The 17227-nt window shown below is 38.4% G+C and overlaps 1 protein-coding gene across 1 annotated transcript in view; it reads left to right on the forward strand.

Moving 5' to 3' along the window:
* Window positions 1-16510, forward strand: part of LOC104465188 (probable G-protein coupled receptor 133) — a 47380-nt gene extending 30870 nt beyond the window's left edge. The window contains exon 14 of the mRNA XM_010078131.1: window positions 16283-16510. Coding sequence (XP_010076433.1) covers window positions 16283-16510 — 228 coding nt within the window. The remainder of the gene's footprint in view (window positions 1-16282) is intronic.
* The last annotated feature ends 717 nt before the right edge of the window (window positions 16511-17227 follow it).

Consider the following 17227-nt stretch of genomic DNA (forward strand, 5'->3'; position numbering starts at 1 on the left):
GAGCAGAGCTTTCTCAATTTGAGAGACAAGAGGCAAGATTCTCATATTTATTTTTTCTTCTCATATTTATGAGCATCTGAGAAAACTTGAAGACAAATTTTCTTGAAACTGATCAATTTCGGTAAAACACTTCAATCTCACCAAATTAGCATAGTCCAGCAAGAAACTGGAAAAACAGCTGGTTTTGTTTGCTCTTGGAGAAAAAGGCATCTCTCTTTGTCTTGTCAGTGAAATAGAGAATAATTGAGTTCAAACTTGGAGGTGCTGGCATGAGGCATGCAGCATCTATGACCTACTTACAGCATTGAATGGAAATGGAAAATAAAGTTTTCAGTGTTTAAGTGTTTCCTAGAAAATATCTCTTACATGGTCTTCTGAATATTTTATTGTATTTTTCTTTGAATGAGTGTTTTCAAGCCAGTTTTTCTTCTTCATGTGGGGCTTCTGATAAAGATGGATTAGGCTGCAGAAAACAAATATATGAAAAAACCCTAAGGCATAGAAATGAAAAGCGTTGTTTTACTGACAGTATTTCAAACTAAGGACTCTCCTGGATGTCCCTAGGGGCCTCTTAAAGGCAGGCACTTGTCAAGTGAAAACTGTATTTGGTGTAGATCATTTATAAAATGTACTTTGCTTTATTCAGGTACCTCCTCGTGCATTAGTATGACGATTTACTGGCAGGGTCTTAAACAAACCTGGGGTTTTTTTTGTTGTTTTTTGTTTTTTGGTTTGTTTCTTTCTTTCTTTGTGCCTGTTGACTTTCACTGTGAGGATCACTGGGATCTTGGTATGCAGATAGAAATTTTACATTTATCTGTCTCTTTCTCTGTTTGAATCAGCAGAATCCACAAGAATGTGGTATGAACATGTCTGTCTAACACATCATGTGTAACAGATACAGGTTGATCGGAGTTTCAGACTCTACCAAGAGCAGTGTGTGCTTGATATAGCACATTGGAGGAGTGGCTGTTTCCTCTTACAGAGGACCAAACCTGTTCTCTCTTGTGCTGCTGTGGATTTTAAAAAAGCTCCAGTGAATTCCGTGGAATAATTTTAAACAATATAAATTTAGACAATTTGTGAATTTTCTTAATTACTTAATCAAATATACACAAGTAAATATAATTGAATTTACTTAAGCAGATCAGGAAATGACTGCATGTCTCTGAAACCTTTCATATGATAGCAGCACAGGTCCTTTCTGTCATACTACATTTATCTCTGTATATTATTTATCTCTGTATTGAACTCTGGTTGAGTATGGTTGGTCATGAAATAAAAGTAGAATTTAAAATGTTGAAGTAGTTCTGGCTGCAAGACAGCTGTGTTAAAGAATGTACTTTCGAGAGTAGCAGTCAAGCTGTTTATGTAAGTTTGTGATTGAATACAATGCTTAAACCAAGAGCATAAAACCTGGCTTAGAAGCCTGTTTCATCCGTTAAAATACTGCTTGCTTATAATACTGGGAGAAACATTTCAAGTGGATACCAAACTCATTCTTATATTTTCTGTTTGTTCCACATAATGTTCTCGGTTTAACAGAGAGGGAAGTGATATAAGAAAAAGTAAAAAAAAATAGAAACCTGAACAAATAGTTTATCTCTATTAAAATTTAAATTTTGCCTTTTTCAGTTGATCTGATTTAGTTATAGCTACTCCAATGGAGTCTACTGGACTCTTCTATGAGTAGAAAAATGAGAGGAGTGAGAGGACAATATGCTTTTTGTACTGGTTGTAGTGATGCTTGGCACAGCTTAATAAAACTTTACTTCTTTTTCTTCTAGTGTGTATAGGAAAAACGCCAATCATTGAGCAACAGAAAACAAAAGGGAGTAAAATAGAACATGTCTATTTTAGGAAATGGTTACAAAGAAAACGTCTGTGAACTGAATATCACCTCTTGAATCAAAACTTCACAGAGCATTTATCATTCCTTAGCCTAACTCACTGTTAGTTAGATCTTCTCCTAGGGAGGGAATTTCTGGTTTTCTCTGAAGTTGTCTGCATTTTTCACATAGCTTTTGGAAGCGTGTGAGATGATTACATTTTGCTTTCTTTTTGAAACAGGGCGACACAAACTGATGCTAATATCTAACCAACTAGTTAAGAATGCAGGGAATACTTGTAATTAAGTGTTAATTTCTAGAGAGCACCATGGGGCAGTGGACGCTGAGTGCACAGAAGAGATGGGTGCCCAGCCGGGGGACAGGCTGGAGGCTGAACTAGTGCTATGGAGCACGGGAGCTCAGGAGTCACCTCATCGTTAGCAGATCCACAGTTAATTTCATGGGTACAAGGACTAGGGAGACTAGACTAAACTAACAGACTCACCTCCATCAGAGAGGTCATAAGAGGACGTCAGTAATTACGTTAGGGCTTGATGTTCAGGCTTGCAGCTGGATTCTCTTGGGACCAATATTGCTGGTCAACATTCCTTCTACCAACAGAGCAGGCAGAAAATTTTCTGGTCAAGCTTCCATTAGTGGAAAATGGTTTTTCTGACTTTAAAATAGAAATTCTCATGAATGAGGATGAATAAGCCATCCCTTTTTTTTCCACAGGATAAAAATATTACTTGTTTAATTCTTCTTAAGAAGTAAAGACTCCCTGTGGATAGGGTAGATGTGGATGTTTTACTTCTTATAGTGTTCTTTTTGTTTTAATTGTCACTATTCTAACAACTGTTTATTTTGTTGCGCAATCCCTGAAACCAGCTTTTCTGTTACTCTCCTTTTCTTGTATACTACAAAAATATTAACAGCTTTAAAAATATTTTCTTTTTTTGCAAGAAGACTTCATCAGGGATTTAAAATTAACTTCTTTGTGCAAGAACATAAAGTGATTAAGTCTTTTATTCTTTGCCGTTCTGAGGAATGCTGATCCGCTCTTTCTACCCACAGTGTTCATTTTTGTAACACAATGACATAGCTAGGGGTGAAAGGCAGTTCTCCTTTGCCTTCTCTGTAGATATAATACTGCCTTTCCTGCAGTATTTGAGGGCCTTTTTGCTTGAGACTTTTTACATATTGGAGAATTACCCTAGTGGATATTGTTAATGACTGTCCCTTCCTTCCCGCTGCTTGGGGTACAAGATGAAGATGAGCGAGAACCAGTAGTGCTCTGTGACAGCGTAGGCTCAGATCTATTGTTGTTACTCTGTTAAGTTGTTATATTGACAGTGGGATTTTAAATCTCATTAAATATTTTCTATTTTTTATTCAGTGTTTGTCATAATACAGTTTTGCCAGTCAACATACACTTGTGGAAAGAACGGGAAGAGCTTGCTCTATGTATACATATTGGTTTTTTTCTATAGCTCACCTGAAAAACTATTGAAGACTGTAATGCAAGAAAATTATGTTCGTTTACAGATAGTATTGCCTGTAATTGCAGAATATTCAGTGTGAACACTCTCTAAACTTACCAGCTCCTTTGACATACCTTCTGATTGGGTCAGGTTGGAGTATGGGATAGTCTCTGTTCTAGAGACTCGAAGAATTTCAGCACATCAAGGAGGATCTAGGATTTCTCTGGAAAAGCTTTAGATTGCATTCACAGCATCTTGGTCAGAGAAGGTTGACAAAACTTCAGACGTTGGACACAAAATGTCTTCAGACAGACATTGTTCTTCATAACTGTAAAGGTGGCAAGTTACATTAAAGATGCATTTTCTGAATAATTTCTTTGCAATAGGTTGCAGTATTTATTCTAATATAAACATTTCTCTTTATGAGCAAATTTTTTTCTAAACTGAGAGACAAAAGTTGATACAATATTTTACAATAGTCAGTTGTTATTCAGGAACATTTTGGTGAAAGACAGACATTTTTTGACTGATTTTAAAAATGATGATGCTCTGCTCTTCAGCAACTTGGATGAACTGTCTCCAGCAAAAAAAAGATAACAGAAATCAACTAACACCTTCAGTGTGCGTGGGATGATGCGAAGACTGGTAGTTTGCAGCTGAAGAAGGCTTAATCTTGACCTGTCCAGATGTTTTCTAATGAAGCAACAGTACATTTTGTAAAATTATATCCTCAAAAGATTATGTTTCTGGCAAGATGTTTTTCATAGTGGGAGCAGCTAGAGAAGAACTAACGTTTCACTGATATGATCTGAGGAATTACAGCACAGGGTGGAAATTTAGAAGAGAAGAATGTCAAGGCTGAAATACATACACATGTTCTGGCATGTGTCAGAAGAAGCAACAGAGGGAGAAATGGTGTAAAACTGCACCAATATTTTGGAAAATCCATATGGCTGTGTAGCATAGACCTTGATCTTTGACCACACTAAGTCGCTTTCTTGTGGACAAAGTAACTATAAATTCTTGCCTTTTCTCTTCCTCACATGAAGATCAGATGCAAATTGGGAATTCTTAGTGTAGCTGATTTTCCCCCAAACATATTTAGTGCAAATGCCATTTTAAAGATTTGTTTCATTCTGGGGAAAAAAATGTGCTTTACTAAGAGACTACCAAGTTAGGACTAATGCAGCATTGTTCCATCTCATTCCTTTGCTCCATGTGGTTCCTTTTAACAAACGTAGTGCTTGGGAGTTGTCTGCCTCACCATGAAGTGTTAGTCTTTCCTCCCATTTTATTACACTGAATCATTCAAACAGCTGCTTCTCTGCTCAGTTTTTGACTAACTCCTCTCTCATTTATCTCTCTGCTTCTGCTCTTTTAATTTCTGCAATGAATGCTTCCCACCAGAACCCCCCAGTGACCTGATTCCTCTGTGCTCCTCGCTACAGAGCTTCATCAATGAGGCTTTATCAGCTTTTCCTGTTAATCCCATCTCATATTCTGTTACATGACTTTCTTAAATCTCCAGAACCAGGAGTCACATGAGAGCGTCAGAATTCATTATCGTAAGAGCAGCCTGCATGCCTGGGAGGTGCTCTCCTGGGGTACTCCTTTGGAGATGGTAAAGTGCAGTGAAAAGATAGACCTCCTCTTCTCTTAGCTGTGTTCCACTGCAAAAACGTGCTGGTAGTTCTCTTGCAGTTCATGGAGGTAGAGAGAAGATTAAGGAACATTTTCACTGAGCTTTTAATGAGGCAATGGGACTTGTGCCTCTAAACGGTACTGGAACATCATCCTCCTCTCTGTTGTCTTTTGCCTGGCCAGCAGTGTGCCATATCCTGAGGTTTGTTTAACATAATGTACTGATAGGAAAATAAAATGAGAGAAGAACTAATTCCCATTTGTACACAAATATTAGTGCTACCATGAGAGAGACAAATCAATGTGGAGCCAATTTGTTTTTATGGCAAGCTAAGTGTTGACTAATTTATGTATTGATCGAGGAAAAACAATGACTTTTGCCCACATCTGCAGAACAAAGGTACAATTTTTCACTGGATGGACTTTGTCAGAAAAACTTGAATAAAATACAATTAAAACTGTGACTCTTACGGAGTGTACCACAATTACGCAGAAAAAAAAAAAAAAAAGAACTTGTAATTTAAAAATCAATGCAAAGTTTGGCACTTTGTTAAGAAAGTGAAATCCTTTCTATAAGGAATACAGAAAATCCTTTGAGTTCAAGTGATAAATGAACATAGATGCAGCTAATTTTCTTGCTCCTGGGTGACCTTAAAATACCAATAGTCATTATGAATGATATACAGCATCTCTTAAAAATACAGCAATAGTTCTGTATTGTTAATGTTATTAACAGAAACATCCCAGGACTTATGTGCTCATTGGAATCCACTCTAAAAGCCTAGAAAGGCATGGTAACAAAAATTATAGATTTTCATTAAGCACATTGCAGATTGCCTGTTCAAAGAATCAGGATTGCTTTGTAATAAGCTGTAGTTCACAGAAGGCTTCAGTTCCACGTCAGATAAGTCTTAAGCCTTTGGAGGCACAATACTTTCCGTGTGTTATCACTCATTTGCCTTGAAACAAGTTCTCAATATTTCTTTGTAAATTAGTCCTTGGTGGTGGGTATTGGAACAGGAATGAGGGCATCATGAAGTACTTGAATGTTTTGGAAAGTGCAGAAGTAAAGTTTGCTTTCAATTTTCAGTTTAGTTGCTGACTTTTATTCTTTGGGTATGTGGGCAATTTTATATGCCAGCTTCCACTTAGTATCTATAAAATTACCTCTTGCCTAAAGAAAATAACCACTGGTGACTGGAACCAAGTGTTATCAATCTACAGCAGAAAGCATCTGCTTTTTCTCTTTCAAATTTCTGCTTGCAAGTGACAGTGCATCAGCAGTTGGAGGTCAGTCAATACCAAGCAATAAACTTTGAAAAATCTTGCTGACTTATAAACCCAGAACTGAATTCCACAGTTATCCTATTTTACAGAACTGTGGCATCTTGTGCTACTTCGCACTCTGCCTTTGATTGAACATTTGTCACAGGAAGAGGAGAAAAAATTACAGGGTTTACATCTAACAACATCAAATCTGGTCCAGCGATGTAGAGCTCTGTCCCAGCTGGGAACACAATTTTTAAATTCAATTTAGTTCCTCTTGTTTAAGTTCCTCATCAGTGACTACATCCTCAAAGCATCCTTGCATGTGGTGATGGCTTATTGCAGGAGTTCCAGCCAGTTGTGCTACACTTAATGAACTGTCAGGGTTTCTGCTATAAAACATTGTGTTTCTTTGCACAGCGTTAATACCTATATCCATATTTAAATGTTATGAACAAAAGTTATTGCAGAGGTGAAGTAGCCAACACTCAGATGTTAATAATTTTCATGTTTGAAATTGTAAACAGAAAAGTAAGAATAGTGTACCACCAGTCCCTAATCCCCACTGAGCGTGTGGATCCTGTAAAATCTCTCTTGATGAGGTCAAGCTGTTTTGAAGTGGCAGAAGTAAACTGTAGCATTTGAAATAGCAAAAAGCTTGATTAGGTTCAAAATGCCCAAATTATAATTACTTTTTTGTAAGAAAGGTCAGAAATAGTTTTGCTGATTGACAATTTCCAGTTCACTGGAGCCCAATGCTTGGAGAGTATGTCTTCAAAACTGTTTGTAAAGACATATATTAAATATAAAGGGTAAAATTCTGATTTAATTACAATTCATGGTAGAACTCCTGACTCCTATGGGGCCAAGCTCTCAGTCCTCACTCTAATGGTGATATAATCTAGTGTTGCTTTCAAACTGGTACAACTCCATTCTTCATTATTCATAACAATGTGAAGAGAAAACAGAATCAAGCCCAAACGAAAATTTCTTTCAAATAGTTTGTCTTGTTGATTGTACTGGCAGTGTTTTTTAGTGAGTAGAAATCTAATGCTACTGTGTCCTATCTCTCCATTAGGTGTGTCTTGAATAATCCATCTAAAAGCAAAAAGAGAAAGGACTTTCTGGATCCTCTGGGCAGGTTCAATTCAATTTGTCTACAATGTGATTAGGTTCCAGATAGGTTACTGTGGTGGAGGGAATTTGAAGAAAGACGTTCTTGTCTTTTTTTCCTTGGTTTGTAACAGTTCGAACCTTCTCATTTCAGCTGTGTTGCATCGTATGTAGTCTCCCAGGCTTTTAAGATCTAGATTTTCCTAAGCTGCTTATCATATTATTTTTTACTATGTTCTCACATGTGATGAGAATTACATTGGAGTAGACCATGTACCTAAGTGCTGAGAATTGCTCTTGAGCCACTTTTCTGTCTCTAACATCTTATGTGTATCTGTGAGAGAGAGAATTGGCATGACACCACTTGTTGCACAGAATGAGTCCTAGCAGTTAAATGGGCCCATGTTTATGAGGAGTAGAGCAAAAACCCTCTGTACAAATAATTTCTGCAAATACAATGTTCTGTCAGCATGTACATTAAGTAAATAAGTAGAAAATTCACTAGAAAATATCTCACTAGTTATTGCAGTAATAACTGAAAAATTTCAGTTTTCTCATCTAATTAATTTTTTTTTTTCTTTCAGTAGTGTGGGGTCTGAGTAAACTGTTGCACATTCTCCTTGAGATACTTTGCCAGGTTATTTTGCACTGGTGGTGACTTCAAAGCACTAGCACTAAGTATTGAGGGAGTTAGGCTACTTTTCTTGTGTGTAGTTTGAACTCTTTGCTCGTGCTCTTTTGCCCATTAGATTGTGGGTTTATGTTTTTTCTTGCCAACCCAAGACATTATCACGTGCTTGTATTCAAGTTCCTAGACTTCTGGCATGTCTTCCCACGTCTCTGTGAAACCTCTTAACCTTGCAGGAATGATTTATGCGGCATAAATGGCTGATGTTTAATTGCATACAAACAAATGATATTTCACTCAGAAAATGGTAAATATGCTAAATCTATTTTTGTCTTCCTGATTTATGTTCTGCTGCCTTGGAAACATGCACAAGTGTAGTGAAAATGATAAGGTAATGAAAGACTAACTGTTGTGAAGATGGAACATGTTTTGAAAAGAATAAGGTCTTCTGCACATATTCTGGTTTAGAATGTTGTTGTGGAAAGGCCATAGGTTGTTATTTTTTTTTAATCCCTCAGATCACTTTGTTGTTTTTTGAGGTTGTGTGTGTGTCCAAAAGAGCACAAGATCTAGAAGGATATGGATGGTAACAGGAAATCTGTTCATTTGGATGTACTTGGAAATCATAGAATATTTAAGGTTTTTGAACATGAAGCTCCTCCGTGTTAGTTTGCAGTGAAGAGACATCTGACTCGGGATTTGTGAAAGTTGCATATTGGCATGTTGCACATCAGGCGTTAACAATGAATGCAAGGGTGTTCAGAATACTTTTGTGGAACTGAAAAAGCTTAGTTTGTGACAATGAGGGTTGAAAAGTTGTCTTCAACTTTGCTGTTCTGGTGATGGAGAAGTAGTGGGCAGTTTCCAAATAGAATGAATTTATAGCTGGGAAGAGGATTATGAAAACTCTACACGTCTACTTAATTCAAATGGATTTTTTTCCCCCCTTTCAGTATTAGTGATTTCTGCAGGAAAATGATGTGAATATTGCCTTGGACCACTGAATGGCAAAGCTAGAGTGTGGTTCACATTCACAGTGGAGTACTCCCAACCATAACAGAAAAGTGGGGAAGGTTGAGGGAGAGACACCAGTTATACAGTCTAACAGAGGCAAAGATTATGGTTCTGCTGCTGGTGATTAGCAGCATTAATGCAGAAATAATCACACTGATTTTAGCATGAATTCTGCCCTTTTTGTTATGCTTCTGAGCTGTTGCATTTAACCAGCAATGGAAAAACAAGACACCTGCTCAGCAGGGGCGGGTGTCATCGTAGTGGCACTTCTTCTAAAGCAGAGCCCAAGTCACCTGATATGGCATTGTGGTGGTGACCACACTTATTACAGGGCAGCGTTATGGCTAAGTATAGGCTCTGTTACAGTAACACCACCAGTCTAAAACAATGCTTGTACTCAGTTCACACAACGTAAATAAAAATTTTGTCTTTAAAAAATGACGTTAATTTTAGCTCAGAAATGGCAAGAGACTTGTACTTTAGAGAAATCTGTGGATGGTAAATTCCTGGTTTTGCTTGTGTCCCTCCCCACTGCTCATTACAGTGGGCATTTTAACTCGATTCCTCTGCTTTGCAACAAAGCTGGTAGATAATGATAGTAACCACTAGTAATGGAAACTTGGAGTTCTTTTTCTACCAGGAAATGTGCAGCTGCTAAGAAGGGATTTTCCCTTTATTTAAAAAAAAAAAAAATAGTCCTTCCCAACTGAAGAGGCTAACACAACCTGGGTCAGCAACAAGGTTCCTGCTGGGACGGGGCCAGCCATGAGGAGCTGCGTTTCGGTGACTCACCCTGAAGCTAGCTCGGCATCCTTCCTCCTCTGCAGTGCCTCACAATAAATTTCAATAATCTTGATGTGTTTAAGCTATCATTTAATGACTAACATATGCTTTGAAGGGGAAAGTGCACTCCAACTGAAGGCAGGGATTATATGATAACATTTTCAGTGTGCCAACCAGAGCATCGCAGTTTAGGAGAGAGAGGGAAGGAGGCAGCAACGTGTTTTACAGGGATTACTCGTGTGGTGTGGATCAGGCACATTGCTGAGTGCTTTGCTGAAGCTGGGTAGTAGATAGTGCTAAACGAGGAGAGACAGAAGATGGGAAAATAATAAATAGACAAATCCCATGAAAAAATAAAATAGAATGAAATGTAATTAATTTGCAGTAAATGAAAGGTTGGATAGGTTTAATGTTCTAATTCAGAATATTAACCTGTTCTTTTTAAACCATAAATTCCTTGCATTCTCCTTTTTAATTTATTTTTTCCCCCCTAGTTTTTCATTTTCTAAGTGCTTTTTTTCTTTGAGAATTATTTTCTTCAGACTTTTAGATTTTGATCTTTTGCTTTTATTTGTTCTTCTAGGGTTGGGCCCAGAGATGTTTCATGCTTATAACTAATGCAGGGAGCTACAGAACATGCTTTATATAAAGATCAGTTTGTAAATCCTAGTGAAGATCAGTGTAGAAAGTAATGTCACAGAGGCAAAGAAATAGATAAGTATTTCCAATGTTGGTTAAAATAAATTCTCAGGTTTAGTTAGAACAAGTATAATCTGGTCAACTGATTTTTTTTTTTCTTGCCATATCTGTATCTGTGTATCTATTCTTATTTAGTCATCTTATACCATGGTATTGATATATTTATATGTATGCTTAGTGTTGGTATTAAACTCCATATTGCTGAAAAATAGGCAAAAGCTGGAGTGCTGTGCCAGCTAATGTGGGCCTTTAAGCCTGAGTACTTGGTAGAAGGCAGATATAATGCTTCCACCCTAGAATTAAATCATTCCTTGTATTTATATTATCTATGGTACGCTGTAGGAAGACCTTACGGGGTTAGACTGATGAAACGTACTTTGGCAGATCATGTAAGGATTTAGGGTGGAATTAATCCCTAGATGCACAGTTTATCATCTAGTGAAAAACGTTTAGTTGCTAGCTTTTAGTCCAATGTAAGTCATTAAGTTCATTATTTTGCACTCATGCTAACCAAAGAGCTGTGAAATAAATAATCCTGCATAGCGTGACTAAATCTTTGTTCAGTGTAATGGTGGAATAACTGGTGATATTACCAAAAGTTTGGAGATGCTACTGTGAGCTATCTCCTGCTCTGTATAAATAGGAGGAAGGGGAGAGGCTGTGTAAAACAGCACAGCTCCTCTTCTCCGTGCAGTGGAGGGATTGTTATACCATGCATTAAGATCTGACATTCTTGCAGTGCACCTGCACACAGTGGATGCTTTCCTTTCATAGTCTCTCTCTGGCTATTAGATAGAGAATATATGAACTGAACGTGCCAGGAGATTTCTACTTGATAAAGTTACAAGGGGAAAAAACATCCTGTGACGCTTAAGAAACAGATTGATCCATGTTAGACTGTGTGTGAGTTATGCTGCTCTTTGGCAACAATTTTTACAATAGATCTTTTATTAGCCTAAAGATGTTTTAAATAATTTCAATAATAATTTTGGGAGCACTGCTGTCTGTATTTTTCATTCCTTGTTTCTGTCTGCTGTGGTAATTGATATCAAATACAGCTTGAATAGCAGCAAAAAGAATAAATTTGGGGAAAACACCAGACACACCAGGGAATTTGGTTTTACTGAGTGATGTTTGTAATTATTCAGCTACCCTGATGAAATCTTACTGGTTGCCATTTATTATTAACGATGACAATTCTACCCTCAACAAGTTGTGGAATTTCAGATTTGAGAAAGTTGTTTTTGTGGATTTTTTTCTTCACTCAACCTAAAAATTTTTGCATATGGCAGCCAAATGATAGTTTTCCTTTTAGGAGTATTACTTAAAGGTCCTCGGAACTGCATTGATCTTTCTTTGTCAAGAAAGTCAGTCTCGCAATTTGAATGCCATTAGTTGTGCCTTCCAACTAACTAAAAAGCTAGCACAGTATTCAATTCTTGTTCTAATTTCTGATTTCTCCGTTTCACTTTTTATGTAATGGTTGTGTCGTGATTCATAGAAAACTTTTCCCCTAGATTTATGGCAGTGTTAAAGTCCTGATTTCTGTTAATTTCAATTCATGAAACTGTTGTGATGATCTATTTTCTAGTCCAATGGTTTGTTTGTTCTTGCTCAAAGTGGGGAGAAAACATGGTTACAGAGAGTGGCTAAACATTTAGTGGGATCAGATTCTTAGAAGGAGTCAATCAGTGGGAGTTCAAGGAGGTTAATAAAATGATGCCAGTCAGTACTGACTGAGGGCATCTCCTCGAGGAAAGACATTCTCAGACTCAGCCACAGTGGCCTCCAGAGGGTTATTGTACAGCCACTGTACTTCCAAAAACTGATAAATATGCAAATATGAGACTACTGCACACCTGTGGAATGCTACCAGTGAAAATTTGTTCCAGACCTTTATTTCAGACTGGCGCATGAAAGCTTTGAAGCTTAAAAGTAATTCTTAAACTGAAGTTGTTTGGTGAACAGCAGAGCTTGTGTAGAGGGGAGGTCAAACCTTCTCTTCCTTGGTCCTGTGAATGCAGTGTTGAGTCCTCCTAAGCTGTCACCAAGGAGCTGTGACAGCTTCAGGCACTTCTCCTCTGCAAAGCAGTTGAGCTTTATATAAATTCCTTCAAGGAGCAGAAATATTTACATTGAAAACCTGCCAAGAGTTAGACAAAGTGTTGGTGGGGCTAAGAGAGGTGTGGGCGAAGGAAGAAGATCATCCAGGGAATAATTTAATAGAGCAGAAGGAAATGTAGCACAAATACCGTTTCTGTTTCAGAGAAGCATTACTTTGCTCTTGAGAACACTTGCCAGTATGAGACAAATAGACATAAATACAGCATCCTCTGCGGGACCGAGTTCTCTTGCAAAGTGGCCGCGTGCTGTCAGTTCCTATTCACTCCAGAGCTCAGTGTGTGATAAGGTTGGGTTAACTTTTAATCCTTTGGGTCAAAGCTTTTACCAAGTGAGGTTCAGTGAGATGCTCAAGGCCCATTTATGACTGCGTTCATGGCCAAACAGCCAGGAGCAACGAAGGTGCATCCCTGTACAGGCTGCACCCGTACAGAGCTGTGGGATGATGCTTCTCTGTGCAACCACCCACTTGACACGTGCTGGAAATTGTCGGAGCAAGCGTGCGCAGCCACGGCACCAAACACAGGTCTGTGGCTGACAATGAAATTCCCACTCTTAAATCCTAACTAGGGGTATGTAATTTGTCTAACAGGGAATTTTCTGCCTTATTTTCTTTTGCAGATTTCTCTTTAGCATTAAAATGTGCAGGAATGAAAGAGCAGCGTGGGAATGACCACTTGGGAGGGGTGAAATGAGATGGTGTGTGCAAATCATTAGTATAAATGTCCCACACAATCCCTTGAAGACAGCATAGGGGAAACAAGCTCTTTATAAACGTGTTATTAAGCTTGATTATTTATTTTAAGAAACGTGTAACCTTACACTTATCTGACCGCCTTGGAGTATGTGATGTCACATTAAATCACGTATTTCTCATCTAACCAAACAAACATCAAACCCAAGTATCTGCTGTGAACATCAAACCTGATGGAATGATAGAAATATTTCCAGTAAAACTTAAAATAAGAATGGCAGAGACTTAGTGCTTTATTCTGGTAAAATTTGTACCCAAGGGAACAAAAGCACAAATTCAGTATATAGTGCATTTCTTTATTGTATAATTCTATTCTTCTAGCACAGTCTGCAGACTGTTGATTAGCTTTTTACTTCCCTCAGCTTGAATATTTTGTATATCCCAGAACTGGATTTACATATTCTAACTCGTTCTTTGGCTTTCCTTTGAGGAAAGTTAGAGCTCAGCAAATAGAAAAGAAAAAAAAAAAAAAAGCCATAGATATTCTTCCACTTAAGAAAAAAAGATGATTTAAAGTTTACTTCCTGCAAGTATCAACCAGCCAGTAGAAAATACAGACACTGGCAAGAATATTGCAGAGCAGCAAATTTTAAGTAGATGCTGAAGACTGTTTCTGGAAGGCAGATTCCAAAAAGGCAAACTTTTAACTGTGGCTCTTGACTTAAAATTGTGCTGCTTCAGTGAAGAAAGAAAGAATAATCCATGACTTCAGGGATCATCAAAGGTGTCTTGAATTGTACACGTTGTTGAAATGCCGAGAACAGAAGTACATTCTGAAAACCCATACAGTAAAAAACCCTGGAAAAAACTCAGCCAAATCCTGGATGTAAAAAGGAGGAGTTACTGGGGAATTCCCTTATTACTTCTCTGAAAGTCTCTGAAACATCCCAAACTGGTTCTCTTTTTATGCCTTGAGGACAAAGGTGGTGGCTGACTAAGCCGTGATTCTCTTATGCTGTTTGAACCTTACACTGCCAGCCTGCAACCTCCTGGCTTGGTGGGAACAGAGTCCTGGAGACTCCTTATCGTATCCGAGAACATCTAACAATATTTTCTCGTTTGGTGTCAGAAAGATATTATTTATATAATAATGATCTTAACTAATGCATAAGCATTTTTTTTTAAAGCAGAGGTACAATGCATTACAAAAAGGCTTTTTTTTTTTTTTTTTTTTTGGTAGCCACATTTAGATAAATTAGACGAGACATCTTCAAATTACAGAGTAAGCAGAGATGCTGGATTTTGTATTTCTTGCAAGCTGTGACATTTTTTTCCTAGATATCTACTATTTCTTGATGTTTTATACCTTTTTTCCTGACTGTCTTTCTTCACTAATGACATGTCAAAACCCCTAGAGATTTACTGGATTAAATATAGTGATCAGTTGCATAAAAGCAATTAATCAATACAATGACTCTGTCCTGATGCTACTTCTAAAAGAGCTGCTTTTTGCTTACACTTTCCTGCTGCACCCATTTCATCCCTGTCTTTGCTGGTGTGTAAGTCTTGTAGAACACAACTTGATTTCTTGCTATCTAAGCTTCTATGTCTTTCTCATCATATTTCCTTTTAGCTTGTCAGCAAATTTTACTTTCGTGCCACAACTTTTTTTGGGACTGACTTTTTGCAGCATTCATCTTGATGCTTAGCAAAATGTTAGCTTCTGAATTGTAGAAACTTAAGCAAAAATATGAGAGGTGTATTTGCTGCCCTTCGTGCTAGATGAAGAGCAGACAAAACTCTTATTGGACCTTCCAAGCATCAAGAGATAGGAAGAACAGTCCAGTGACTGGGACATGAAGTTTTATTGACTGCTGTTCCAGTGGGTCCCTATAGCAATACAGAAAACACATTACAGAGATACATTAAAGAATTAGAGGTACTATTTGTGCTTAGTAAGGACCATACAGATGGGATATGGAGATTTATATTTGTAATGATAGAAGTTTGGATTACTTGCTGAGGAAAAACTTGTCCCATTTTGGGTTTTCTGTAGTGTGCAATATTGAAGCCCAATGAATGCATTTGGAAAGATAGTGAAAAAAATTTAAAAGGAAAGGTACCGAGACTATAGAAGTCCTTTATTTTTCCCCATATTAGTTCTTGCATGACTGAACCAGATTTTATATGTTCTGATGACACCACAAATGTGACATTTCAGCCCAGAGCTATAGAACCCTGAAAATAAAAACGTGTCTTGGAACCACTAATGGATCACTGACAAGGCTAAGGGGAAATGATGACAACCCCTGCATACAGACTGTTTCAGCCTGAGCTGCAGTCTCTCTCATTTGTCTGACAGTATTCTTCATACGACATTGCCTCATTGCACTGGTTTTCTGAGCAGGAGATAAAGACATATCATCTAGCTGTAGCTTGTGCTAAGTTACAGGACCCAAAATTTGGTGTTACTTTAGTTACATAGCTCCTGATGGATGGATCAGGGCTTGGGTGCCGCTTTTTTTTTTCCCCCCAAAGTAAAGGACCAGGTAGGAAGCAGGCTGTGCCTGTGCTTTTGGCTGTATTGCCCTTTTGTGCTGGGTGTGCATGCATGGGCACAGGTTGCATTGGCGTAACCACGTGCTGTATGTGCCTGCCCACAGCCCCCCGCTCCAGGCAGAGGGGACAGAACTGCCACTAGTGAGATGCCACCTCCCCACCCTGCTGCTGCTGCCTGGGAGATGGCTCAACCATGTTTGGCTTAGGAATACAAGGGACAGTATAGATACCAATATTTTGCATTTTGTACATAATATCTCCTTCTGTCACAGAATGTCTGCCAACCTCAGGGAAACATAAACTAAAAGCAAAAAAGGTACATTTCAGTGTGCTTGAAAAAAAAGAAATTGTGCAGCTGAAGTGTACGGCCTGATGAGAATCTAAGTATCTTAAGTATACTTAGTTCTTAAAAATATAAGTATATTCAAGTATTCTCTATTTAATTCACTCCAAGATTGAGAGTAAGGGAAAAGTAGCTGCAGCTTTGGTATCCATTGATGCAAATCAGAGTTATGTTGTTGTTATTGGCAGCAAGACAAATGTGATCAAAACATTGCTGCTGCTGCTGCAGTGGTATTCTGATCAGTATGAGATGCAAGAGCTTTCTGCTCTGCCCCTCTCTGCCCTTTGGTTTGGTTCCATCCCTCCTGAGGAGGAACACACCGTGTGCCACGAAGGATGAAGGCTGCGAAGGAAGGCACTTGCCCATGCAGCTCTTCCAGAGCACAGAGATGATTCTGGCTGCCATCCCAGCTGGCCCGAGGCTGACATGCAGATCAGTAATTTATACCACGATGATAATACAGTGCAGTGCCAGTAACTTTTTATAACGCTCATAAAATTCCTTATTCCTGTGGGGAAACATTCCTCCAGTGTGGGCAGTAAAATGATCACTTTCAGATGTTGCTGTGGACTCTTACGTTGGCATGTCGCTAACTATATTTTAAGGTGACCGGATTTTCTAGGCACCAAGTCAAGGAGAGGTAGTTTGGAAAGATGCAAGGAGGAGGAATGCAGACCCCACCTGGGATATCATACAAGCCTTCAGCCAGGCCAGGACTCCCGTTCTCTTTCTCACACCTGCCACACACTCCTCTGTCGTATCTTGAAAGCTGGGTACGAAATGAGCATATCAAATGGTCATCACAACCTGCTGTGTTATTTCATTTAAAGTCACTTTGGTTTATAATTTAATCCTTGCCCTACATTCCTTCGGTATAATCTGTGTAAGTATTTTGCAGGTTTCATTCTGTCCCACTCACGCCAGCTACAAAAACTCCAAACTCTAAGAAAATGTTAGCAATGAGGCAGCACCTTCCAGCACCACTGTGCCTGGTGGTGCCAGGACGGGCTGGGGAAGGAATGTGCTTGATGGAGCTCACCGAGCAATGGGGATGAT

The sequence above is a fragment of the Pterocles gutturalis genome, unplaced genomic scaffold (genome assembly GCF_000699245.1).
Source record: "Pterocles gutturalis isolate BGI_N339 unplaced genomic scaffold, ASM69924v1 scaffold28088, whole genome shotgun sequence".
In the NCBI taxonomy this organism is placed as follows: domain Eukaryota; kingdom Metazoa; phylum Chordata; class Aves; order Pterocliformes; family Pteroclidae; genus Pterocles; species Pterocles gutturalis.